Source organism: Colius striatus, chromosome 8 (assembly GCF_028858725.1).
Source record: "Colius striatus isolate bColStr4 chromosome 8, bColStr4.1.hap1, whole genome shotgun sequence".
In the NCBI taxonomy this organism is placed as follows: domain Eukaryota; kingdom Metazoa; phylum Chordata; class Aves; order Coliiformes; family Coliidae; genus Colius; species Colius striatus.
Window position 1 is genome coordinate 30,221,580 of NC_084766.1, and position 27,967 is coordinate 30,249,546.

Here is a 27,967-nt window from a genome sequence, read left to right on the forward strand (position 1 = left end):
AATGAACATGAGTAACTAAATGAAAATCAATCTTTTCTATATCCTTAATCAGAGTGCTGCACAAGGAAAAGTAAACACTAGAGTCAAACAGATGTACAGATCTTACGTAAGATTTGTTGTCTCTATCAGAACTGCATAGCTGTACCCACTTGTGCACTTGTGCATAGTTCCACCTGAAGTTGTTTATCTGTTGTTTTAGTCATTTAAACACTCAGTTGAAGAGCATACTAAATCATTTTGCCAGAGTTCCCAGATATTTACTATATATCTTACTGTATGGCTCCTGCAGGATTCTTCTCCTGGAAACAAATGATATCTCTCTGTGCCACTGAACAACGTGTGACTCCTGTGTAAAGTAACAACACTGTTGTGAATGGGGAGAGAGGGAGGGAGAATCATCAAAAGGGCTGCAATTATATCTTTTTAAGACATATTTTGGAGGCCCAATTTTTTTGAAATCCAAGTGTTTCCTAGTTTGTGCTTGCCTCTAAATGCAGGCACAAATCACAGGAGTCAGACTTCATTACGGCTTTAGTTCTACAGAAAAAAATGTGGCTGCCATAGTGTTCACTACATTCAGCTTGTTTGGGGATTGTAAACATAAATTAGTAATGAGAGTGGTGTCATCTACACTGCAGTGTGAGAGGAAAAAAGGCCCGGATGCTGTCTGAAGTGGCACCAAGGTCTGTGACAGCTCGTGCAGTTGGGTGTCCTGGAGGAGCTCCAGGGCTGCAGCCGTCACAGCTTTGCACTCCTGGGAGCCCAGTGGGCTCTGTGCCTTTCTTAGAGCACAGAAAGGAAGTAGAAACTCCCTGAAAGTCCATGTGCCTCTGTCTAACCCCGTTTTATCTTCTCTCAGTCCTGTGCAGCCTGTGAGTCCATGGGCCAGACCACCTCACACCGGGCCACTGAATGCAGCCCATGGCGGCTGGTCTGTGCCACTGTGCTACAAGGGCCACCTTTCAGAAGCAAGGCAGAGGCTCTTACCTTCAGCTGACCTGACAGCTGCTATTTGGCATGTGCCAACAGCACGTGCAGTGGCTGGCTCTGACAAGCATGGGATAGGTCTGTACCTCTCTGTACAAGCTGCTGCCTGGTGTGCTATTTCTCCTCAGCCCCTAGTGAAGAAGATCCTCCTGGGTGCAGTGCCAAGCCCTACTGCCTGGCTCTTTCAGGCCCAGTAGCATTATCTAGTCTTTGCTGTTACAGCTTCTCCTTCCCTTCCTATGTTCTTATTGCTGTTGTCAGGTTAAAAGCCAAATGCTGCAGCTTTCAAGAAAACCCATCTTTTCCCCAAAAGCACCATCAGCTCTTGCCAACTCTCCTGTGATGCTGTTCCCACCTCTAACTCGCCCATCAGATATTACCTTATGGTGACATGACTTGTACATTTTCCCTTGGACTGATGTTCCCTGATCTGCATTTTGTCTGGACAAGGACGAGCAGAGCCTGTGGAGGAGGCATTTGGTAACGTGAGCAGAAAGGCTGTATTAGCCCTACGTTTGCAGTGTAGAAATATCTCTGTTTTAGGATGGTTGGTCAGAATTTGGCTCTTGGGATTTGTAGCCTAGGCAGGTTAAGTGAGAGCTGTGCACATTAAACACAGACTTTGAGGTAGGCCATCATATCTTTCCTAAAATGATGTTACCCTACGGTCAGATTCTGTTTGTTTTTAATACTCTGTAAATTTACTACAAGGGCTTTGATGCATGTTTTTCAACTTGAAAGCAAAACTGTCTTCTTTTGTCCACCACTTTACAATTTTAATGCTTTTAGCAAGCAGCTCCAAGACACAGAAGTGGGCTCAGAAAGCTGCACAGCTAATATGAGTAGCCAGAGCTGTTACAAGAGAGCTTTAAAAGAACACTCAAGAGGCCAGAAGGAGACAGAAGACCTTCTGGCCAGGGCACACACCAGTCTTTGACTGAGGACAGGAAGAAAGCTTCGTCATGGCAGGTTGTTCTTCAAGGTCTCAGTGGTGTTCATGAACATTCAGAGGAAAAGCCTGGTACCAAATCAGTGTCAGAGAGAGGCTGCTGGTCCTGGTGCCTACTGCTGGAGCGAGATTGCCTCTCTCCCTAACCAGCTGAGCCTCTTCCTGCACTAGCTTTGAGCTTACATAGAGCCTTTGAAGAGTTACTTCTGGGTAATAGCAGCAGGGACAGGGGAAGAGCCCTTTTGCACGTCCAACAGAACTTTCTGCTGCCTGTACTTATTCTGGTTTTTGTTTGTTTGCTTGTCTTTAAATTTTTACTGTGTTTTTGATCTGAGCCCAAGAATTGAAACCATCACTGGGAATGTGCTGCTAGAGAGAATTATGAAACAAAATGCAACTGCAACACTTTAAACGTTGATTTAAGTGGTGTCTAGACCTCATGCTGGCTTTCTGCACCAAGATGAATTTCACAAAGAGAATATCCTTCTCCCCCTCCCCAGATTGTATATTAAAAGTCAGTTCCCTATACTCTCACTCAACTCTGGTCCTTCTGCATAAAGAGGAATGACAGGGCTTTTGCTTTCTTAATTTCATTTGCCTTTTGGAAAGATCCTGTAGTTAATGAAAATGGAGGGAACCCTAAAAAGGAATTGTAAACTTGTATAGGGTTTTGAGTTATTAGGTTAATTAAAGAAAGTCACAAAATGGTAGCAGTGGAAAAAGCCAAAGCCAAAGCAGCGATCTGCACGTTTTCCAGGGCATTGCTGTTGAGAGGGAAGAAAGATGTCCTGACCCTCAGAGAGACTGTGGGCATGCTGCTGATGGCTGATGTGGGCACGGATTCCTAGAACCACTGTTTTTATTAAAGTTGCACAGTAGGTGTTTTTCTTTTACCTTAGGAACTTTCTCTGTCTGCTCACAGCTGTGGAGGTTTGCTTCTTCTGGTGTTAATAACCAGATCCGCTGTCCGTGTGTCTAACACTGTCATAATCCACACACACCAGACACACACAGGTAGATCCAGCACAGAATAGTCGTTTGTGTTGGAGGATGGAGAAGAGTTATCAGCCAGGAAGGCCTTGAAATGCTTTGCAGGATCAGAATTCAAGTGCTGTATGCGGTGGCAGAGCAATGTCCAAGAGAAATATTTTTTCAGTGGAAATTCCCATTTTGGGGGAAAAAAACCAAAGCAAAAACACAAAGCAATGTTTCTGCTGTTTATTTTGGCAAACAAAACTACTCAAGCATTGTAGAGTACAATACTTAGTAGTAATTCCAAATAAATCATTGATACTACAGTCTTTTAGGTTATTCTTTTCCTTCTTTTATACTAGACAGCACAGCCAAGACCAGGCACCTCTTGTGCCTGGAGCTGCTCATTAATATAGGAAAAAATACCAAGCCAGAAGAGTTTAGTATCTAAACAGCCAACACTAGTGAAAGAAGAGAAGTTATTACTCACACTCTTCAGGTGGGAAACGAAGGAATTCTGAGACTAAAGGAATTATTTGAGGCAATATAGACATCTGTGCAGAAACCTCCCAGTCCACCACAGCTCTGCTCCAGTACTTCTATTTGTTTTCAATTTAAAAGCATTTGATAGTTCTTCTATACTTCTCTGCATTTGTTGTTTGAAAACACCTAGACTCTCTCAGTAAAGTTCTTTATGTCTGATGAGAAAGCCATCATGACTGAGATAGACTTGGAGTTTGAACATCTGCACCCAAATCTTGTACCACCTTTGAAGCCTTTTGCCATGCACAGCACCATACTTTATATACTTCTGGTCCCTGAAAGTGTTGGCCATATCCTGATGGACAAGGAATGCAAGATGGTATGTGTGAGCTCATAACTTTTAGGAATCAAAATAGCTCTAAATCTTCTTTCAGTTTCTTGAAGGTCCCCACTGACAAAGACATTCCCACATATAAAGAGGGAGTTTTATTTGTTTAAACTTTAGTCCATCTTCTCAAATCAAGAGAAGTTACAAGCAAGTTAGCTTTTCCATAGGGTCTAACACAAGGACCACTTTGCCACAGAGGGGTAGAATTAAATGGATCTATAGAACATTCTCACTGGTCAAAATGCTGGGAACAAGGAGAGACCTGGTCATCCTGTGTCTTCCATCTTATTCTGTAGATTTGTGTGGGACAAAAAGATATGAGAGTTGTGCTAACCCTCTGAACATGGCAAGATTTCATGCAGCAGCTTGAGAAGGTCAATTAAATGTTAAATAGCACCCAGGATAACAGGGTGAGATGACTACGTGCCATGTAACATTTTTACATATCATGAGCTGTGCACAGGGGCATATCTAAATAAAATGCATAGGAAATAGCAGCAGGCAAATATGATCTACATTTTTTCTTGATCAAAGAGGCTGAGGGAAAAAAAATAATTAAAAAGTAAAAGCCTTATGCAATGAGATTTAAAAGAAAACTTTGGAGGCTGACAAGGCTCATCTGGCACAACTTCAAAGTCCATCAAAGTACATATAATCAATGTTTGTCAATAGCAGTTTTGCATCCTTTAATTTATCTTTCATGGGTATAAAGCATGATGTTATTAGGATCCAGTCCATACCTTAATTCTGTTTGAGATTTGATGAATCAGGGCTCTATTAAAATTCAGTGCAAATCAGCTTACTCAAGGACACATTACATAAAGTTGTGTGTTATCTAACTCCTTTTATCTTGCTGCCTTTCTAACTAGTTAAAGAATCTGGAATCTCTTAAACTTTTACGTGTGGCCACCAACATACTAAATCTCAAACATGTTTTGCTAATAGGCACCTGCTTAAATTATGCACGTGTGGCATAATTAGCATGCTTACAGTATTTGTGTGGTTTTTTTGATATATGAAATCTCCTTTAGGATATTCAGGCTCCAAAGTAAGGAATCATCAGAAATAAGGTTCCCTGACATCCAAATTTCAGCCCTTGTCACAGAGCCTGTAGGCAAATACTCATATCTTAGGCTTTTTCACCAGAAAATCCCATTCAGGGTGGGCAAAGATGAAGCCCTTGTGATTTCCCTGTTTTCTTCCTCGTATTTCAACATGTGGAGAGTCCATCCACCCATTTTATTTACTGTACATTATTCAGGTCCTCCTGACCAGACAGCCACACTCATTTTCCTCCTGGTGTGTAACATGCTCAGTACTATCCTATTTATCTGCTTTATAACCATAGAGAAAATATATTGCTGGGGACCTCTTGCAAATCTGGGCTGTGATCCGAAAACATATTCCTATTTCCTTCTTCCTTCTTTCCTACTCTAAACTATCTGGGAGAAAGAGTATGTCATTTTACTTGTTTTCACAACACGTAGCACAAACAACATTTGATCAGTCAAATTTGTCAGCATTTCTGCAATAGAGGGTCGGTTATTCTTGCAAAGACAATGAGATCTCCTCAGTTGCTGCTGTTGTGCTTCAGCTTCTGAAGACTGGGGGTTACTCAAGAATTCAGCTCTTATTTAGAAAAAGGATTTCAGCTTCTCAAATTTGCAAAAAGAAAGTTTGAGAACATGAACCTTGATGTCTGAAATCCAGAAAATAATTTAAAACACACCTTTTTGTGTTTAAAAATCTGATATGTTATGACTAGATCTCACTAGTTTTTTAGGTGGGAGGAAGAGCAGCAAATCTGATTCAAAACTGACAATAATAGAAGAAAAATAATGTTAAGACAAAGGAAATACTTTGCTTCATTGTTAGTTTATACTATTCCCATCTTTGATACTTACTGATTTGGAACATTTACCAGTGGTCAATGCAGCGATCATCTGGACAGGATGCACTGATCTGATCGGTGCAATCCGTTGAACATTAAACAATGTCTGAATCATGGTTAATTATTTGCACTGAATTAGCTCACCTTCAAATGGTTGTGGCTTCTCTGAATGAAACATAGGCAAGAAGAAAAAGCTAATTTCAAGAAAGAAAAAGGAGCATAAGGATGGTTAAAAGTGCTTTGACCCTTCAGGTTCTTCCACTGGTCGTTCTTCTAGGGAACACACATTTATGCGTGAGTATGTTTTTATACTGCTTTTCTCGAATCCTTCCCAGGCAGCTGGAGCATTTAGCAGAGTATTCACATTTCAGGACATTGAGATGCCCAACTAAACACTGCATGAGAAGGAAGCCTCGTGTTTTTTGGGGGAAGGGGCTAGATATAAGCTTAAACAGTTCAGGGGGACACACTGCCTTGGTGGTTTTGCAAGCTCTTTCGTCAAAGGTAAAATTTATCCTGGCCATATGTTTTAGATGTCTGAATTATCACTGCTGCTAACATGGAGAGAAGGTTAATGGCAAGATATTCAATGAGCTAGAGATGGCCAGAGTACTGCTCCAGCAGAGCTTTATAAACTTTCCCAAATCTATCCATCTCCTCTTTAAAGAAGACTGAATGAATCACCTGTAATGCAAAGTTAAAAGTCAAGTTTTAAAAGCATTTACTTCTCCAAGCACTGTGATCAAGACTTTCTCATGAAGGAATATGAGGTTCTTTCAAACCCCTGCTTTCTTAATGACTGTTCCTACATGGGCAAGTTCTGAATTTACTGAAATGAGCTGCAAAATTTCAGATGTTGACAAGTTTAAATTGAGTCCTTTGGGAAAAATATAGAGTGAAGTGTTTTAATGGGTTGTAAATCGCTTTTGAAGAGCTCGGTGGATTTGCAATCAGTGATTTTCACAACACAATAGGGTATTTATTAATTAGTGTATCATCATGGCTCTTATCTGCTGATGACAATGGATATGGCAACGCTTGATCCACTGGTACATGTGGCAGCTTACAGGGGGGAACAGTTCTAGGGTAGTTCAATGTTAGTTTTACAGACCTTGTGGGAACCCAATCTAATATAAATAAGCCCATAATTAATCTGTTGTGTTAATTCACACCCAGTGAGGAAGATGTAGGTAAAGTCTTAGATAACAAGTCTTGCCCAGATTTTTCCTAACTTGTGTTAGATTGATTCATTAGCTTTGACAATCCTAATCTGACTCCACTCTAAATGTCGCTGTGGAAAATGCAGTCTGTATCTCCTCCCGCCCCTGAAAATTCATTAACATTGCTAAAATGCATAAGCAATTCTGCTGTCACTGAAAAGCAGCATGACAGAATATTCAGCAGGCTAGTTTTTAATAAAACATGTTTTTTTCTTCATAATTAATATAACAAGGTTTTCTGGCTTAGCACTTGGCATGGATCCCAGCAAAAAAAAAAGGAGGAATGAGTTGCTGTGACGTGACCATTGCATGACAAACATGCTATGAGAGCACATTATTGCCTTAATGGTTTTTTTCTGAAGAGAAAGTTATGCTGAAACAGTTTGAATGAAAAAAGAATAGAGTTTTCAGTTTGCTGAAACAGTGGAAAACACCCTTAAGTTTCTATTCCTGTTCTTTCCCAGAACTATATATCCATAATTCTCATTTTGCTTCTAATCTGATTTAAGGAGGATTTTTAAGTAAGACTCTGATTAATCAATATTATTGGTCCAATGCAGATTTAGGCAGACTTTGCTCTTATCGAGTCAGTCAAAACAGAACAGGAAAGCATTTGGACATTCATGGGTCTGGTGGGCTCAGAGCAGGACCCTAAGGCAAAGAGTTCCATTCTGTTCTTTTGTGTTACCCAAAGAGAAATTGATTTGACCTGCATTAATGTTGAAAATGTTTCTATAAAAGGCACAAAGCTGCATGATGGGTGCAAGTGAGAACAAAACTTGGTCCTTTATTTCAGCTTGTATGATGCAACTGCACCAAAGATTGGCTTTAGACATGACAGATCTTCTCAGGCTGGGTTTTTGGGTGTTTTTTCACTTTTAATTACACTTCTGCTCATCAAGATACTGTAGTAGAAGTGCCTACCACAAGGTATTGTTAAATGTTCCTTACTTAGCCAAAGAGAAATCCAAAGAGCTCTGCTGCAGCAGGATGTACAATGCAGCTGTGTATCTCTCTACACAGAATTTAATTGAAACAACTTCTCTGAAATACACACAGGTTTAAATGTTATGCTTAAACATTGTTCTGGGTTGGGCCAGAGAAACCTGTACCAGAACAAGGCAGAGTTGAATCCCACAACACTCCAGTGACGGAGCTGCTCCTCCACCAGGCTACAGCTCCCATTTAGCACTGCTCTAAAGTGCTTCAGTGCAGACTCACAAGGAGGAAAAGAAAAAGTTATTTTTAAATCAACAGCTGTTCAAATCAGGCTTTTCATTTCTGTCAAGAGTCCCCTGCAAACTCAACACCCCTGGCACCAGAAAGGAAGACACGCAGTGTGCAGAGCAGCGGAGGTGGCTCTTCACTGAATACTTCAGAGCTTCAAAACACTGATGCTTGGTTGTGATGGAGAGTGTTTAGGTGTCACTTGCCATACCTAGGCTAATAACTGAGTACATTTTGTAGGAGAAAGGGAAGAATTAAAGTATCACATTAAGATCAAACAATTGCAAAGAAAGCTTATCATCTGTGCCTATCTCCTTACTGGCCTGCACCAGATAGGAAGCTGTTAGCAGCGGTACAGCTCTTTCCTTCCCTCAGGTGCTTGGAGACCAACATTTTAGGGTTCAGCTCTGTCTGACATCTTTTTCTACCCACCAGTGGATCTATTCCTAGAGTAAATTCCCACTTCTGCTCCCCTCACCCTCTCTCCAGTGCTGCACGGCTCACACAGGTGCTTTAGGCTCTACTGTGTTGGGAACTGATCTCTGCCAGGAGAAGGGAACGCTGTCAGGCCCGCCTGGATTTGTGGCCCATCAGGTGCAATGCCCTTCTGCAGCACTCGCCTACATTTGCCTGATGCAGCAGGAAAGCCACAAAGCCTTGGGAGTGCCCCCAGCTAATTGTGCACGGATCTCAGAGAGGGAAGCATTCCTCGCTGACCCCTGAAGGCAATCAGCTTATGCCCTGAAGCGTGCAGGTTGATATCCCATGTAACTAAAGGGACTTAATGACTTTGCATAAGCTTTAAGTCTAACAGCATAACCCGCATTCCCCGCACCGGCTGCAAAAGCGTTTGATAGCGCAGCAAGCTCCTGTGACTGTGACAAGGCTGGTTGCTGCAGCCTCCACTAAAACATGTTTTGTAGCTTCCCCTCGCTGTGGCGTCCAAGGCTGACCCTGTTTTCCACCTGAGAGCACAAGCACACACCTCACCCACCAGTAAGCAACTTTAAAACCAGCCAGCTGCTACCAGGCCATCTCTCACAGTGCAAAGATTAATTTGGAGACTTTGATCTCCTGGAAAACAGGAGCAGGTAACTCTGCAGAGAACCACGCTGGCTTCAGCAGCATCTCCAAGGGCTCTTGCTTATTTCCTGGATCCCTGTGGTTTACAGATCAGGTGCCACCATGGGAAAGGTTCACAACTAAATAATCAGCAAAATAAAGGCTTTAAATGTAAACTTCTCTGGGTAGCCTGGGAACAGTCAATAAGGAACATGTCACTCTGAGACACACATTGCAGTTCAGTGTGGAGGCAGAGAATGTCTTTCTAGGAGAGAGGTGAAGAACTCAGAGGTTTTTGGTGGAATCCTTTCAGAGAATGGTTTCCCAGGCTAAAAATACAACATGTGTTGCATGTGTGCTCCAGATGATAATGTGCCCTGCTTTCATTATACTGCAACCATGGCCTTGGCTGAGAAATACAATGTCATTGCTGGAAAAGCCACTTTCCCTTGAAGTTCAAAGACTGTCACTACCCAAGATGGTTGCAGGCAAAAATCTGGCCGATTGTAAGAGCATCAGAACTGTCGATTCCCTCCTCCTTTGGCGAGAAGCCCAGACAAAGGTTCCCACTGAGAGCTGTCAGCAGGATCAAGGGGTTCACTACGAAAAGGCAGTAGTTGCGTCTGCCCTCATGGCTCCTTCACGCCTGATGTCAGCCGTGGATGGAAGTTGATCAAATATCCATCCTGGTTCTCCAGTTCATCGCCATCCCACCTCCTTCACGGCTGCAAAGCTGTGACTGCACAGGAGAACGAATGAAAGGGGCAATATTTGTTTTGCTGCCATAGAGGCCACTTTGCTGCAAGTTGTGGGAGAATTTGCACAACTTAGTGCATTTAAGTGACTAGGCCAATTCCTAGCAATGCAGTTTAATGTTTGAACTCCTGTAGTGCTTTGTCTGAACTCCTGTAGTGCTTTGTTGAGAGGTGTGTGCATGTATAGAGGTACTTTTCATCCCTCTGCTCATCTGTCAAGCCAGCTTGAGTAGCTGCACTGTTTTCTCTGGAATTACTTCTGTTTTGCACACATGTAAATTCACAGCCTAACCCTGGGCTGTCGCCTTTGTGCTGCCTGTTCCTCCACCTGCTTTTGTGTTTTAATTATTCATTTTGATTGTAATAAGGAGTAGCAAATGTACCCAAGACACAGTCAACAGTTCAGCTGCAGAATGCCCTTGACAGCTGTAAATGATTTCCCTTGAATTTAGGGTCAAATCTTCCTGGCTTTATTCAGAAAGAATCACCAGAGATTAACTGGACGGAGAAGGAGCTGTAGGATTCTGTCCCGAGACCAAGAAAGCAATCGTGGCTCTGGCATTACTGTTTGAAATCTATTACGTTTCATTAGTTTCTCTTTCTTGAGGAGCCGAGATGGAAAAATGGAGAGTAACGTGGGTCCACAGTGTTTAACCTTGGTACAAAGCATAATTAGCAAAGTTCTGCTGGTTCTATAGAGAAGAGAGGCTTTAGTGAAGTGCTAATCATTATGATGATGACAACAGACAACAAAGGTCAAGTGAAATTAGGATATTTTGAATTTCAGACATTTCTCCACCATTTTTTCTAGGACCTCGATACATGTAATCGACTCCACACTCAACAATACCCACATAAAATGTCTCTCCCAGATTTTTTTCCTTTGCAGGGTTTCCTTTTTTATGAGCCTAAAGTAATAAAATGTAAAATTGCTCTCAACAAATTCTTCCAGCTCCGTCCCCGTCTCTGCAGACCTGCTGCCAACAGGATCCAGAGATTTTATTCCCTCTTGAGAGAGCACACAAAGTATCGGTGTCAGCTGCAGCAAGGAAACTGTTGGTGAAACCAGCCCCACAGTCTAATTTCTTCTCTTCACACGCACACATACACCACTACCCCCCCCCCCCCCCCACCCCCCACTCCTCCTTTTGTTCGAATCCTGCTCCTGGTTGGGCTCAGTATTGCACCTCGTCGGAAGGACAAGATCCTCCTCTGCTGGCCATGAGCACATACGGCACGGTGGGCGGGAGGCTTTGCCTCCACTGCCCCTGTCTTCACCCCCTCCTGCAACTCCCAGCCTGCAGCCCCCCTCCTTGACCCTCTACTTTGTACCCCCCAGCCTGTGCCTCCCTCCTAACAGCCTCCTCCTGCATCTCACATCCCATCTCTTGCATCCTGCATCCCATATTCTGCATCCCGCATCCCACATCCCCTCGTGGTGCAGAGGAAAGTGCAAGTTCAAAAGGGTAGGAGGGAAGAAGGTGAGTGTTTTTCCTCTGCTGCACACCACCACGGAAGGCTTCATGCAGGGAGCCAAAAGGCTAACATCTGGCCCCATGCTGGCTAGCAGAGATGGAAATGCATTAAAAGCAGCATGGTCTGCTGAGTAATCTAGCGGACCTCAGAAGGGAGTAGAAAAGTTGCTGCACCCAGAGGTGCCTTGGGTCTTGTACCCTGTGGCTCTGCCCTTGTGCCCCGACAGGCTCAGGAGGGAGAAAGCTCCAGAACAAAACAGGACATCAGAGGCTTACAGTAAAGACTGGATTTAACTCTCGGAATCTCCATGTCAGGTGATCCAGGAGCATTTGTTCCCAGTGACATTTGTTCTGTAGCAGCAAATAGAGGCTTTTCACCCAAAATTCGAGACTCAGCCACCCTAGAGTGCAAGCCACTGCCTACTCTGGAAGATGTTCCTGAAACTGCACATTTTCTAGGGCAAAAGTTAATTGCAAGACGGAGTTTAGATTATCTGCCCTTTTGCAGTCAGCTCTGCCCATGGGGTGTTTGGGCAGGAGGGGTAGGTGAGCCACCTGGAAAAGACAGTGATGTAACAAAGCTCTAGATCTCTCATCTTTCTTCTTTTCTTGGCAAGTGAGCCATCCCCTTGGGTATTGTGAGACTATCATCTCTTCTCTCCATCTGGGGAAACTGAGGCACGGAAGAGCATGATGCAGTCCCATTCCCGGACCTTGCTCAGCCTGGGCTAAAACTCTTTAACATCCCCATGAGATGCCAAGGGCTGCCCCAAGTGCTGAGGCAACCTCGCTGAAGTCAAACCCTTCTGCCCTCAAACCCTTTCCAATTCAGGCAAACAGCACAACTGGGCACCACAGAGAACCAGGGAGGAGAAGCAGCATTCCAATGCTTCATCCTGCTCCCGTTGTTCCTTCCTTGTTCTTTGTTTCCTCTGCTCCTTCAAAAGAAAGGAGTACACTCACTGGGTTTGGTTTGGTCTGTGTTTATGGATGAATGCTACCACTAATTGTAAATGGAGCAATTAGACCTTTTCTTTATAGAGTCTCCATTGGGGTCTGGCAAAGGATCTGACAAACCCTGTACCTGCACTCAAGAAACACATAGTCCAAGGGCAGAGCTTTTGCAGCCTGCTCATTTACCCTCATCTCCTCATGCATTCAGGGGAGCAATTGTGTGAGTGCATGTCCTTCCAGCTGCAAAGGATTTAGTTGTGAATGTGTGTGGCTCACTTCAGTGCACCTGGGAAGGGGCTCTGCTCAGCGGTTCAGGGGACATGGCTCTCATCAGAAGTCATGGGAAGGGGGAAACTGGAGTGTCTGTTCTCACTGGCTCAAACACAAGAGGGACACAAATGTGCCTGAAGCAAACACTCATCTATATATTCCAGATTCATATTTGCAAATGTGAATTCTGAGCAGCTTTTGTCCCATTTCCTATTCATTGCTTCCAATTCATTTGTTCATAGTCACAATCTGTGTTAGCTGAGAATTTCATCTATACACCCTTTCTATATGTATGCACAACTAAACAGGGAGTGTATTTGCAGTTAGTTGTATCTGTAGCAAAGTGTAGGTGCACATAATGTATGACTGTGTGTATATGTATGCCATCTGTATTACATGTGTTAAATTGTTTGGAAATGCATTTTATTCTAACAAATCGTGTGAGGGGTGAAGAATAGCAGCTGAAAATCTCCTTCCTTACACCTGCTGTTAGCACACTATTCTCATCACAGGCAGGTAATCCTGTCCACAGCTGGGAGTCAGAGCAAGAGGGAAAGCCAGCTGAAATGTCACACAGGTGATGCATCCCAGTGTGGAGTCAGCATGTCTCCTTTCACACAAACCTCACCCATGCTCTTCAAAGGCTGAGAGCTGTTTTCCTCCCCTTCTGTTCCCTTTTGTCGCTTGCCCCTGATCACGAGCCAAACAGGAAAGGTTGGAGCCCCACATCAGAGATGGGACACATGGCACTTCCTCACAGGGAGGGCCAGGAATGTTCTCCTCCATCCAAAAGTTGTTGACAGCTTTCCAGCACAGAGGTGCAGATCCCACAGGCTGCATCAGGCATAGGCTCCCACGGCCACACTGCACAAGCACATCCCAGCCACCAGCTTTGGCAGTGGCCCCTCTCCAGATCTCAGAGAAGGTGGACAAATAGTCAGTGTGGGGTCATTGAAACAACCAAAGAGATAATTTAACTTGTTCAGGAGAGGCTTTTCCCACAGCCCAGCAGCTGGTTGCTCAGAGAGGCCAGAGCTCCCACTCTGGCTGTTGGGAGCAGTGGGTATTTTAAGACATTTTGTTAATTGAAAGTGCTCTTAAAACCCACCCAGCTGTCTCTGAGGTGGGTAATGAGCTTATCAGAGGGCAAACAGAAACTTTGTGCTGTAAACCAAGCTCTGTGCTGGCTTTTGTTTTTCCAGAGCTGACTTTTTTTCCTCTCATGTAGGTGTCCCATTTCTTCCTGACTGACCTGCTGAATGGTAAGTTCGATCTCTTCATTTTAACTTCTGCATGCAAAACTGAGAGGCTGGTGACCTGGTCACAGAATCACAGAATTTGCTTGTGCTCAAGCACTGAGTTTTGCTAACTTCATTCACAGGCTTACTGAGCTTAAAATAAGGCCTGTGATCAAGTAGAATCTCTTTGACTTTGGAGAAGGAATACGTTGAGCGCTTTCAGACCTCCACATGTGCTCTGTGTCAGTGCAGGAGACAAGGCTGCGTTGAGTCCCAGACAGGAGCATGTCTGGCACACTGGAGCCCAGAACAGCAGCAATGCTGATTTGCAGCTGATATTGGGGTACTTCTAGACCACACCTGCAAGCCACAGCTCTGTTCCACAGCCAGGATTTCTCTGTAGCTTCATGTGCTCAATAACACAGCTTTAAGGATCCCTGGGTGACACGGTGGCTCATGGGCTGTAGACCTCACAGAAGGATGAGCACAGCCTAGTTGTGCATGAAAATCAAAGGTCAAAAAAATGCAGGCTAACTTTCCCTTATAGTGTGCAACTATTGCTGCAACTTATCCCCTCAAGGTTTTGTCCAAAGTACAAGAAGGTTTAAAAAGTGTTTACAAGCTCATGAAATAAGAAATCATTAAAGGCTATGAAGTATTAAGATGTTGATAAGGGAAAAGCTGTGATGAATGTTGTGTGACAATGGGCAGATTGTGTGAGGATTTGTACATCCTTTCACAGCCTGCTTGGTCCACATGGTTTTATTGGTAAGTTCAGTGTTTTTGTGGGTAAGCCCTGCCCTTCCTCTTTTTGATTGCAGTGGCTCTCAGATTTAACTTCATAATTTACAGCTAATAGAGCATTATATTAATTTTGCTCATTTTCCTGCATGGCTTTTACTATGCACTCATTATTCATCTGCATTCCTGTTAGTTTCACTGGCATTTTGGCTTACTGGCCAAACCTGCAAGGCCAGCAGCCTTGTAGCTCACACAGCACTGCCTCTTCCCTGAATCAGTGCTGCTTTAACAAGATGTATGTAGAAAAACACATTTCTAAATCATTTGTTCTTCTGAGCTCAATATTTGACTTCTGCAAATATTTGGCCACAGAATAATGCACTTGGCTTCAGGCTTTACACACAAGCCTTGTGTGCACTGTTTGACTTGCCTTTGGATGGATGGTAAAACACTGCTTTCAGTTTCTTAATTCATTCCCTTCTTCATGCTTTGTGGTCCTTACCTCTGTCCCTCCCTGTTCCTGTGTCCCCATCCTCCTGTGACTCCCCCCTCCAGCTATAATTGGCCACCTCTGCCCTGCATCCATCCCAGGAAAAGTTGCTGAAAAACTGCTTTTGAGTAACAGCCACAAAAGTATTTGAAAGGTTTGCTGGCTTTGCTTTTAGCTGCTCTCGCTTCTTTCACAATCTCTTTCTGAAGCTGCAGATAACCCCCAGCCACAGCCTGCATGGAAGGGAGGGAATACCATGAGGTCTCATCTCTGCAGAAGTAAATGGGGGCCATCTCATTATTTAAAATACAGTCAGGATTTCAGCCTCATAAAAATAACACTACATTATTCTCAGAGCTGGAGACAAAAAGTATTTAGAGAGGTGGTAGAAAAACTCATCCTGCTTAAACTAGGCCAGATTTCAGTCAATCCCCAGAGGTTCAGAGAGCCTGAATAAGCGCTGGGTACTTTCTGATGCTCTTGATGTGTGTTGGCAATGGGCTTTAACTTTGCACATCACTCATCTTGACAACTGCAGTCCAACAAAGTTACCTCCCAATTCAGGTCACTCGATGGCATCCTAATGCATCACTTTCCCACTCAGAACATTAGTCATGACTAGATCCAGCGAAGGTTTTGAAAACAGTGTGACTGCCAGCATTGGGGTATCTGTTCTCTCCGTAACAGAGAGCCCGTGTAAGCTAATGAACAAGGGGATATTGATCAGAAATCCATCGCTTGATTGGCAGCTCTTGGCAATGTGAAAAACTGCAGATGAAAGCTCGAGCAGTTTAAAAGATCACCCAGACCTCAAAGCTGATTTGAAGCTTTAAAAGTCAATCTCTGCCTATCAATTATGGGGGGACTTTTTTGTACTACACAGAGGAAAGTTATTCTTTGAAAATTTGCATGCAGGATGTCTAATTTAATTTCATGTAATAGTCACATTTCAGTGACAAATGTCAGATCACTGCTTTTTTTTTAAGCATGTCAAGGTTTTCCAGCACTTACAAAGAGTGAGCACTCTGATTTAGTAATATGTTTAAATCAACCAGTGTATCAGACTTAGTGCATTAATTATGTGCTCAGATTAAAAAAAAGTGTTGTTTTTGCTTTACTAAACCTCTGGCTTGTTATGAATAATTAAAAAAATGAATGAGAACACTTCTTAAATAAGAGATGTGGAAGCCAAATAGTTATTTAGTGTCGAAGCAATGATAAGTAAGAAGACATCTTTTAGTTTGATGTCATGTACCCACGTCAGGAGTTTGTGCTTTTTGTCTTTCACTGCTTCGTGCAGCTGAGGAGGACATGGGAAGTAGCTGGGAGATGAGAAGCATCACTCACATGAACCAGAGCAGCGATTTCTCTTTCAGTTTCACAAAGAGGGATAGGAGTGGAGAAAGCAGAGATGCTGGTGATTTCTCAGATTGGCTGTGTACTCATGTCACCGTGGCTGGTCTCCTGGCCAGGCAGCTTAGCTTCCCGACTCCCACTATTCCATACCCAGAAGAACTGGCTGGTGTTTTCCAAGCCCTTTCCACATGCACCCTTAACTCTATGCCATAAGCATAACATGTCTTGTAATGGTAATTGCCAGCCCATAAAGGGGTGGCTCAGTACCACCTGCTCAGTCCTGGCCTCATGAAGGTGCCCTTCTCATGCCAGCCTGGCCTTGAGTGTGCATCAGCCTGTTCCAAAACTGCCCGGGGGTCTTCTGCCCCACCAGAGCAAACCAGGGTTTCTGTTCCTCCATCTTGCAGACCCACCAAAGCAGACATCCTGCAAAACCTGAATTGCATCTTGGCCAACTTGGCATTTACTGCAGAGATGCACTTAGAATAGTCCATTATGGGTCAACGTGTAATTTCCTAAAGTAAACGATTAATCCATGGCAAAGAAATGATGCCAATGGAGCAAAGCGAAGTGACAGCATCGTGCTTTCTTAACACCATCCTTACACTGAGAAGTTGGTTTAAAAATCATAGTAGTTGCTTCTACAAAGGCTTAGCTGTTTGTGCTCGTTCAGGGCACTTATTTTTCCTCTGTCAACTGAAGAGAGTCCTCAGCAGCCTCTGTAAAGCACAGAGTGTGTTTGCAACCTGCTTTTGGCAGCTGTAGCTCCCTTTTCATCCTGCATAACTTTTAACAGGTATAGCTGTTCTATACAAAGGTCTAGCCCATCCCTCAGAATACTTCTTTAAAGCATCTGTGGAATAAAAGCCAACATTCCCCACTAAGATTTTGAAAATAAACAGGGGAAACAAAATCAGACTCCTTCAGACAATCCCCTGAAACTCAAGTCCGCTTGCAAATCCTCCCTTCCAACAAAGTGAGCTTGCAGGCTGCATTTCAGGCAAAGGCCTCTTTTTGTTTTCCTTTCTTAACTACATCACATTAAATTTAATTTTGTTCACTGTAGACAACGTCCTTATCTTCCAGCGAGATCCTTCTGTTCCTCAGCAAGGCACACACTTCTGCAACACTTGCACACTGTCGAGACTCAGCTCCTGTGGAAATAATGAGCTGAGGAAAAGGAGTCTTGACTTGACATAGCAATAAATGAGGTGAAACTTTCCTCTTCTTTTTTTTTTTGGTGAGAAACGAGAGTTGGCATGTAGGAAAAAAAAAAGAAGAAGGAAAAAAGACAGTTCTATTTTAATATGAAATATAAAACACCCATTGTACAAAAGTGGAATTTCTTTTTTTTTGTCAGAAGCAAAGAAAGAATAAAGATAAAGGCTGCAAGTGAATGAATGAGGAGAGAAAACTAAGATAATGCAGTCGATAATCAGTTCAAGGCAGAGCATTATCCATAGGGCCATCGGTCCAGCCCTAGGGGAGAGCTTTTTAAAATGTCTCTGTATGTCGCTTAGCTTTGCTCATTACCATAGCTTGTCTTTGAAACACCCGAGTGGCTTCCACTGGCAGCAGCCTTACCTGTGCAAGGAGCTGCCAGCCCACTTTAATCAACCCACCACTCTAAACGTGGGCTGGCAAAGCCGCGGGTGCCACCAGCGCCAGGCTCCTGGGGAGTCTGCTGGCACTGGGAGGCTGCCAGGATGGGCTGCCCAGGATGTGCCGCTCAGGATGTGCCTGCACTGCCCAACTCTCACTCCTCAAAAGGGATTTTGCAGCTTGGAAGACACATAGGTGTGCAATGGCCTTGCTCCCCTCCAATCTCCCTCGAAGCAGATTTCTGTGCCCCCACGGGCAGCAGGTACCTGCATGCCACTGAAGGCCTCTCCTCACACTACAGCTGAGGTGATGCTGGTGATCAAATCCTCTGGAAAAAAACCCCAGACAAACAAAAAATCCTTCATCCTATAGGAATCTAATTCACCTTTTGTTGCTGTGGCAGTACCAGCCATCAGCATCTCCCCTGGCTGTGGCCTGGCACAGGCCTCATGGCCATGCCCACAGAGGCCCTGCTGAATGGCACCTTTGGTACTCGAGATGATGCGAGCTCTGGACCTGCTGACATTCCATGTAAGCTGAAGGAGAAAAGGATTGTCCAAGCTATCAGTTCTTTCATATCTTCTCTCCTTCAAGCAGTTTTAACTTCTCTGTTCTTTCATTCTATTCTCACCTCTCCCTACAGAGGAGTCTGATGTCTATGAGTACGAAGACGAGCACATACAACCGGAGCAGGACCCCTTCCTCTGGCAGTCCTCCGAAGACCCTGACTGGTTTGAGACATTTTTTGGCTTCAGCGATACCATAACAGGTACCTCTGAGGGCTGGGCAGGGAGGTGAGCAAGGGGTAAAATCCTAGTCCTACACTTGCAGTGTGAGCGTGGCAGGCCTCAGCTGCCAGCCTGCTCTTGAAATGCTTGCATCAAAGGGATGAGTTAGGAGGATTGTTTGCAGTGTTCTCCTTTGTATTTCTCTTGTAAGGAGCCTGTGTTTTATCTCTGGGTTTCACAGGATAGATTCTGATCATGCAGAACATTTCTGATTGCTACTACAAAAAAAAGCACAGGCTTATTTGTCTATAGACACTGTAAGATGTAATTGCTGTTTGCATGGGATATATGTTCTGTATTTATGCTGGGAACCAAATGTAGAGCAGGTTTCCTTTTTTTTGTTGTTTCCTTTTTTCTCAGATGCAGGCTTTCTTCTTTTCTTTTTCTGTTTTGCCAAACTTTAGGAGAGCAGGAAAGGATCTTTGAGATTGCTCAGGGAACACAAAAGGAGAACTGAGGATGTTGCCTGTAATATTCCCTGGTACAAAGAAGCAGAGCTGATATATGGCTGTCCCCACTTCAGTTGCTCCTGGCAGCCTGAAGCAGAGTGGAGAGGTTGAGTGTGGTGTAAGGAGCAGCACTCAAGTGACTTCAGCAGATGTGTTGGAGCAATAGCCATCCAATGGTACACAGTATAATAGTGGTGGATGGCTTTTCCAGGGAAGATGTAGTGCTCTGTTGTGACCATGACAATGCCAGAGCCAGACCCCTCCACATTAAGTGCATGAAGGCAGGTGCCAAGGGCCTGCTCTGACCCTTAAGGCATCCGTTTCTACTGCTGCAGTAGAGTTAAATCTGTCCCTGAGTAAAGGGAAGGACTTGCCCCATTACAGCTCCATCACAGACATGGCAAAGGGAGCTGAGGAGCTCCAGATTCAAAGTCATGAGCTGTTAAGCTCTGCAGCAATTCATAGCTGCTCCTGTGGCTGCTGAGCCCATGCATAGGTACAGTACATATCCCATAGGATGCTGTGCCCAGAAAGGCAGAGTTCTGCAGTCAGGAAATGCAAGAAGAAAAAGCAAGTGAGTGATGGAGGTGAAGAAGAAGAAAGTAACACTAAAAGATCTCCATCTTTACTCCATCAGACCCGTGCTCCTCCAGTCCCTGCAAGAACAATGGTAGGTGTGAAAACAGAGGAAGCAGCTTCAGCTGTCTCTGCCCCGAGCCTTATGCTGGGACAAAGTGTGAGAAAGGTAATCACTCTTTTGTTAACTTACACTTGATTTTGGCAACTCATGTTACTGTGACAGCTCTGTCAGTGGAAGCAAGCACGGGGCTTTACAAACACACTGTCTGCTGTTCTAAGGGCTTTGACAGCCCCTCACAGTCATGTTCACAGGTCTCACAGCTCCTTGCCCAGACTAAGGTCTGTCTAGAGCAGTACCCAGCAAAACAGAGCTCAGGCGTGCAGGAAGCACTCCTCTGTCCCCTGCCAGCTGGGCAGCTGCTCATTGGTCCTGCAGATTCTCTGCAATAGATACTGTGAACAAAAATCAAAACCCTGAGTTCACACCAGCCAAATGAAAGCCTCCTCAGACTGTTGTGTCTTGCTGTGATCCCCTTGACGGCACAGCTCTTGTGCACACACAAATGCTGATGAAGTATTTCATCTCTCTGTTTTCCACAGTGAAGAACAGGTGTCTGGAGAAGAGGTGCCATAATGGAGACTGCCTGATTACATTAACCCCACCTTATTTTGAGTGCAGCTGCAACCATCCCTACAAGACCCCTGACTGCAAAGGAGGTGAGCACTCATCTGGGAACAGGGCAGATTGTGGTGGGGAGAGCACAGTGAGGTCAGGTCAGTGTGGCTATCACTGCTGGGCAATCACATGCAGCCCACCACAGAGTGCCTCTGCCCTGGTTGTCCAACCTGAGTCTGCTACAGCTCCTGTCCGTGGGGCTGATCAGGGATGAGTCATGTTGATATACAGGGTGATGGTGCAGTCGCTGGTTAAACCCCTGGTGATAAGCATTATTCAAGAACTGATAAGGTCAAGTGGGAGCTTTCCTCAGTTTCCAATGGGCATGTGGATGCAGCATTCAGAAGAGTGACAAGGCTGTTCTGTGTTTTCCATGTTGACAGGATCTTCACCTTGCAGACCAAACCCTTGCAAAAATGGAGGTACTTGCATAAGGCATAGAATCAGATCAAAATTCACCTGCAAGTGCCCCAAACCGTTCAGAGGGAGATTCTGTGAGATCGGTAAGTCACAGTGCTGGGGGACAGAGCAGGGGCAAAGCCTCCACACAGCCAAGATCTGGCTTCACCCTGCAGCCAGAACAACTGGTGCTGTCACCACAGCAAGTGCCTGACTGCACCTGGGGCACCAGCCTCTTTGGGGAGAGTGTTAGACGAAGATGATGGCTTCTGCAGACACCATTGGCAAAGGGACTCAAACACAGTTCCCACGTTGATATTTTCTACCTATGTTTCAGCAAGGTCCCACTATATATACTCATAATGAGTGAGCACACAGTCCCCAAAGGTTGCACATATCCCATGGGGAAGGAACGATGGGCTTCACTTCAACGTGCAAAATGTAGTGAAGATTCATTTCCAGTTGCCTGTTATTCCCCAGGCTGAGGGGACAGCTGCTACTACAGGGATGGGTGGCCGAGGGCAGAGGATTACCTCAGCCTGCATGGGGAACCTTCTGCCTCTGCAGCATCACCATGGGCATCACACTCCACACATCTTTCCAAGAAGAAGGATTTGTTTCTTTCTCTTTTAAAAGTTGATTGCACTTCAGACTCCATGTACTACTGCATGCTCTGCATTGCAGGTGACTTTTCCTCTACTTTGCCTAATGATTATGTCCACAACCTTCCTTTTGGCACATGCATTGGCCTAGCATGACAGCAGCTTTGTGCCCACTTCTGGTCCTGTTGATACCATTTCTTGCTCAGGCCACTGACAGCGAGATCCTGCTTTGGCATTTAGACATCTCGTAGCTGCTTGATCTTTACAATGCAAAGAGGTTTCAGGCAGTTGGAGTCAATCAAGCTTCAAGTTGGACAGATGTTGAGACATTGCTCTTATTTCTGGCCTATGTAGGATAAGAGATATCATTACATGGCCTAGTAGATCCTTCTGATCCTTCATAAAATGAATATAGGACAATGAAGAGAATGAAGAGGAACCACTTTGGGCCAGGGACAAGAAAAAAGCTGGTTTCATATGGGCATTGTCTTCCTACAGGACTGGATGATTGTTACGAAGAGTTCTCCTCCAAGTACAGAGGAAGCGTGAACCATGCAGTGAATGGCAAGACCTGCCTGCACTGGAATTCCCATGTTCTCTTGGACAACCCTATTAATGCCTTTATGGAGGATGCTGACTCTTACGGCATCGGGGAACATAACTTCTGCAGGTAATATCCCCCCTCTCTTTTCCCAAGCATCTTCTTTGGCTCTTGTGTGGGAGCATGATGCTTCTCCCTTAGGCATCCTCAGCTCCTTCCCTGGTTTTGTGGAGATTTCCTCGTTCCCTCTGGCTGATGGTCTCCACTGTTCCCTTCAGGAATCCTGATGAGGATATAAAACCCTGGTGCTACATCAGAAAAAATAACAAAGTGGAGTGGGAGTTCTGTGACGTTTCACCCTGCTCAGAAAGAGGTAAAGCATTAGAAGTGAAATGTCTGCCAGCATATAGGTGGTCCAGAGCAGCAGATAACTCCCTGTCTGACTCTTCTGGTCTGATATTATCTGTGCATTGTATATTTGCTGTCTGTTCCAACCCAGGTGAAGAGAACCTGTGGACAACTGACAGCCAAACAGACCCACCTGGATCAAATGAAATATTCAAAACATGTGGACAACCAGAAATTCCAAGGACTCTCAAAAGGATCTATGGTGGAGCTAAGACTACAGCTGGCAAACATCCCTGGGTGGCATCTCTGCAGCTAAAGACTGCAAGAAAGAGCTCACATTTCTGTGGTGGAGTGCTAATTAAAGCATGCTGGGTTCTTACAGCGGGGCACTGCGTCGAGTAGGTGCATGTCCTGTGCCAAGGGTAGAGAAATGCATAAAAGTCAGGTGGTTATTAAAGACAGAATCCAAATCAATTAAATTGAAAGAAAAACATATATGTGGGGGGAAAAACGAACATAGACATGAAAAAATGTATGTAGTTGAAAATGGTGTGTGCTGGAATAACAACTTAAACTTACCCCCACTCACCTAAAATGAGCTGGTAGTTGTGTGAGAGGGGAAAAAAGGAGGACAGTAACATGGATTTGCAATGTACAAAACAAGAATTGCATGAGAACTTCAGGGGATATTGGGATACCATAAACAATATCACATATTGCATCAAGATCTCCAGAACAGCCAAAATATGCATTTTGCTTTCAATTGTTTATGTGTCACATAGCTTGGAATATGACATTCCCTTCAACCTTTTTGTTGAATAGTTTGGAAACCACCACCCTTGGAAACTGGTAAATTACCCTCTGGAGATCATTCCACCACAGATGATTTTAAGTATGCTCAGACAATGGCAGACAATTGTACTCCCATGGCTCCATGGGTTGCCACTCATCATCACAGCCACAGTAACAGACTGTGTGCACACTGCTACTCTGCCCTAAAATGCAGAGAAAACCGTGTTCACATGGCTTTGCATTACTTTATTTCATGACTGCAACAAATTAAGATATCAGCACATATAATTGTCTAACACCATGTCTCCCCTGATTAAGCCCTCCTATAACAACCGTAGGAAATGTTCTGGCCATGCTCTACAACAGGAACCACTATCTTGATTTACAGATACTAGAGGTGCAGATTTTCACCACCACTGATGGAAAATGTCTGTGTGCTTTTTTGTTTGTTTGTTTTGCAGAGAACCAGTGGAAAATCTCCAAGTGGTCCTTGGAAAGCAAAACCTCAAAAAGCGAGAGCATCAGGAGCAAATATTTGATGTGGAGAAGATCTTTGTACATTCCAAATACAGAGAGAAGGATGGGGTCCCACACAATGATATTGGTAAATCCTTTGTATGGAATATTTGTGTGCCTCACCTCCAACCTCAGTTGTTTGAAGTGTCTCTCTCCAACTAAAGTCACTGTAAAATTCCCATTGAGGCTATATTCTGGAAATAATTATGTCAAATTGTGGTTTAGACTCATTTTAATTGTTGGAATGTGATGGACAAGTAGAAGTTGCTGTGTGGGAGAAGCAATACAACAGGGACAAGTCCAGTGTGCAGTGTAAAGAGCACATTGGTTATACACAGTTCTGCATGGGGTTGTGTCACACTGATAATCACAGAATCCTAGAATGGTGGGCGTTGGATGGAACCTCTAGAGCTCATCCAGTCCAACTCCCTGCTAAAGCACGTTCCCCTCAATCAGGTCACACAGGAACATCTCCCGTCAGGTTTGCAAACCTCCAGAGAAGGCAACTCCACATCCTTTCTGGGCAACCTGTGCCAGGGCTCCCTCTGCTGAACAGCTAAGAAATTTCTACTCATGTTCAAGTGGAACTTCCTGTCTTCCAGTTGGTGCCTGTTACCCCTTTGTCCTGTCACTGGGCACTACAGAAAAGACTGGCCTTGTCCTCTCAATGCCCACCCTTTATCAGCGTTGATAAGATTCCCCCTCAGTTTTCCCTTCCCCAGGCTAAACAGCCCCATGTTCCACAGCCTTTCACAGAATCACAGAATCTTAAGGGTTGGAAGGGACCTCGAAAGATCATCTAGTCCAACTCTCCTGCCAGAGCCTTGTTAAACAAATGTTCCAGTCCCCTGATCATCTTGGTAGCCCTGTGCTGAACTCTCCAGAAGTTCTCAGTCTTGAACTGGGGAGCCTAGCACTGGACACAGTACCCCAGATGTGGCCTCACCAGGGCAGAGTAATGGTGGAAGATAGTCTCCCTCAACCTGCTGGCCACACTCTTCTGAATGTCCCCAGGATGCCATTGGCTTTCTAATGATGGTTAAGATACATTTTGTTGTTGTTGATCTTCTTTCCAGCATTACTTAAACTGAAGCAAGTCGATGGTCACTGTGCAGTGGAAACAAAGTACGTGAAAACAGTGTGTCTGCCTGACTTCTTCTTTCCTGCTGGGACTGACTGCTTCGTTTCTGGATGGGGTGCGACAGAGACAGGTATTTGCGGGCTAGTTGGATTTTGGTAGGTACTTCTCTGGCAAGGTGGGCTGGTATTTTCAGGAGCAATTGCCACACACAAATGTGGACCTAAACACCCAGTGAAACCAAAACGTGGGATTCAAAACTATGGCTATACGCTGCCATGGAAATCACTCATTAGCAGAAATCTCCAACTGCTAAACCAACCAAACCTTTCAGAGGTCTGGAAAAAAGTCCCCCACACCTCTCTTTTTTTTTTTTTGCTTGGCACCTGACACACCATGTCATGGTTTTGTGTGAAGTCAGCAAGAGAAGCAAGAAGGTATCAAGAGAGAGGCTATTGTATAGTTTATGCGTTTCAAGACAGGACCAAGAAAGATGGGAACTTTCACACGGTTTTCCAGCCCGTTGGGTCAGATAAAGCTTTTCAGCAGCAGCATCTGGATCCTCAGATGCACTGAAAAATTATTAAAGAAAATAAATCCAAAGCTTTTCAAGTTCAAGCAGCCCTATCCAAAACCTTTCAGTAGATCCTAAGGGGAGAAATTACTATGCTTAAAAAAAAAAAAGGAGAGATAATGGCAATTTTCTGCAAAATGCATTTTCTCATGTTCTGATTGATGTGTTGCTGTAAAGCAGCAGAAGGAAAATGTGTCACTGAGGCTGCAGTAGGTGTCCTAGTGCTTTGTGACTGATACAGCCCGATGCGATACATAGGACCAAATTCTCCCTTCTGATGTAACTCTCCTTGAAGTCCACAAGAGACAAGCGTGTTCATTTGATCAGGATGCACCAACAGAATCTAATAGACATTTTTTAAAAGTTCCAAATAAAAAGTCTCTCTTGAAAAGGGCACGGGGAAATTTTTTTCTTCTTCCCCCAACAAAGACTGTCAAGTACCCTGTACGTGTTCAAACTAGACGGCTCCTTCTTTGAGCAGAGCTATTATTAGCATTTCAGGAAATCACCACAGAAATGGAATATTTCCTGAAACTCAAGCAGAACCAAACTTATAAACCACCTTTAATTATCTACAGATGTAGCACTTTGAAACTCTGGCTATTGCCTTTAGATGTCAAGTTATGTCTTTAGATTCACTGTAATTAATCGTTGCCCTTAAATATTGCATGATTTTCAGTTTTCATCTGTTTCATTAGCTCGTGTGTTAAAACATCTAATGGCAGCAGCCTGAGATGTGCTGAGCAGCTCTGAGTCCCGCTGGGACCCGTGGGAGCTGCAGACAACCAGCACCTTTGAAAAGCAGGATTGTATGGGTAGAGCTGATCAGAGCCAAATTCTGAACACCTGACTCTGCTTTCATTCAGGCAACAACTCGGTGTCTTGAGTGAAGCTTCCAGGCTCCAACTCTAACCTTTATCATTTCAGACAGGTACTTCTCTTCCTAGGCTAGCACATGCATCCCCCTTGCTCTTCCCCCTTCCCATTCAAATGGCAAGTAAGCTCATATTTTGAAGAAAGGCAACAGGTAGCAGGACTGAGAGGAAGGTGACTCCATTTTTTTTGGTGCACATCCCATAGATGAAGTATCCCATCAGCTGTTAGATGCCAATGTCAAGCTGATTTCACAGAGGAGCTGCAACGCACCCAGTGTCTATGATCACGTACTGGACGAAAGCATGTTCTGTGCAGGGAATCTTCGGAGACCCAGAGCTGATTCTTGCCAGGTCTGTTGCATTTTCTGTGTTTGAACACCAACTTTTTGTGTAACTAGCCAGGCTGTTCAGAGTAACAGCTTTGGCAGGGTGCCTCGTGTGTATCTGTTTCTCCCATCGATGTGTTTCAACAGGATTGTCATTCTTCATTACAATTTGAGATGTACATCTCTACAGATCATGTTGGCACTGTCAGCAACAGGTAGATCTATGGAAGCTCGAAACTATCCTGGAAAGTGTGGCTTCTGAAGCAGTTAGACAGTAATCTGTCAAATTGCCTTTTTTTTCTCTAGATTTTATTATGGCCTCTGCTGTGAGCACCAATTCTGATCTGATTATCACTATCAGAGCTAAGACTTGCAGGGAACCTCAGGACTGATACTTCACTACAGCTAGTGCAAATGTTAAGCAAGTTCATGTTTACACTGTTGTTCAGACAGGGAAGAGATTGAACAATGCTTCTTGAGATGCAAATTACCCCTGCAAGCACACTTACAGCAGAAATCACTGATAAAACAGCAACAAAAAATGAGACCAACCAGCTCAGAATAAAGTTATTTTGAGGGGTGTGGGAGAGATCAAGTGTTTTCATTTGCACCAAGGATCCCATATTTATCCTTCTGAGCTCAGGTCCTTAATGCTTGGCATTTTCCTGCGTGTGAAATTTCATGTGACCTTGTCAGATACACAGCACAGACTTGAACAAGCAACAAACATACATCCAAAAAGTTTGGTATGGTTTGGCCTGTTTCCAGAACTGCAAGTCTACTCCAGGACTGAGCAGTATCTGATGCTACATCCAACAGGGGAAAAAAACCCAGCATTACAGCTTCAAAGCCTTATGGTGGGAGGGGAGCATTCATATTTTGGTTATGGCTTTGCTTCATGTTTTGAACACGTGTGCTTTCTCTCCTCAGGGAGACTCCGGAGGCCCACTGACTTGTGTAGAAAACGGCTCCTACTACGTCTATGGCCTTGTGAGCTGGGGTGATAAGTGTGGGCAAAAAAACAAGCCAGGAGTTTATACTCAGGTGACAACATTTCTCAGTTGGATTAAATCTAAAATTCGGTCTGAGACAAGGACACTTCATTAGGAGACAGCTTTGGAGTGGCAAACGGTAAGCCTGAGACAATTCTTTTTTATCATTTCCCCACACACCTCCTCTTCAATCAAAAACCTTATGGATATTTCCTCCTGAACTGCTTGGGGCATCCTTCATCACCATCATGAAAATGGCCTCAGAGCATTTGTTAGAATGTCAGTGACACTTTCCCTGCTGGGGGCTTTGAAATAAGCCCCCATTTTGCAGGCAAAACAGAGAGTAAAACAACTCCACTCTTCCCCAAATCA

At 44.2% G+C, this 27,967-nt stretch overlaps 1 protein-coding gene across 1 annotated transcript; it reads left to right on the forward strand.

The window, feature by feature from the left end:
• Positions 1 to 3,623: 3,623 nt before the first annotated feature.
• Positions 3,624 to 27,710, forward strand: HABP2 (hyaluronan binding protein 2). The gene is made up of 15 exons (XM_062000727.1): positions 3,624 to 3,770; positions 4,811 to 4,827; positions 5,880 to 5,964; positions 13,862 to 13,895; positions 18,704 to 18,829; positions 19,935 to 20,042; positions 20,477 to 20,593; positions 20,936 to 21,055; positions 22,052 to 22,223; positions 22,373 to 22,467; positions 22,600 to 22,840; positions 23,696 to 23,838; positions 24,827 to 24,961; positions 26,483 to 26,628; positions 27,534 to 27,710. The coding sequence occupies exons 1-15, from the start codon at positions 3,624 to 3,626 to the stop codon at positions 27,708 to 27,710; spliced, it is 1,863 nt and encodes a 620-aa protein (XP_061856711.1).
• The last annotated feature ends 257 nt before the right edge of the window (positions 27,711 to 27,967 follow it).

What these genes read in the sequence shown, in the direction of transcription:
- HABP2 (XM_062000727.1), top strand. Translation starts at nt 3,624, where the DNA reads ATGACTGAGATAGACTTGGAGTTTGAACATCTGCACCCAAATCTTGTA. An exon ending in GACCCCTGACTGCAAAGGAG is followed by an intron (nt 20,594 to 20,935) that starts GTGAGCACTCAT and finishes CCATGTTGACAG; the next exon opens with GATCTTCACCTTGCAGACCA. An exon ending in GGGGAACATAACTTCTGCAG is followed by an intron (nt 22,224 to 22,372) that starts GTAATATCCCCC and finishes TGTTCCCTTCAG; the next exon opens with GAATCCTGATGAGGATATAA.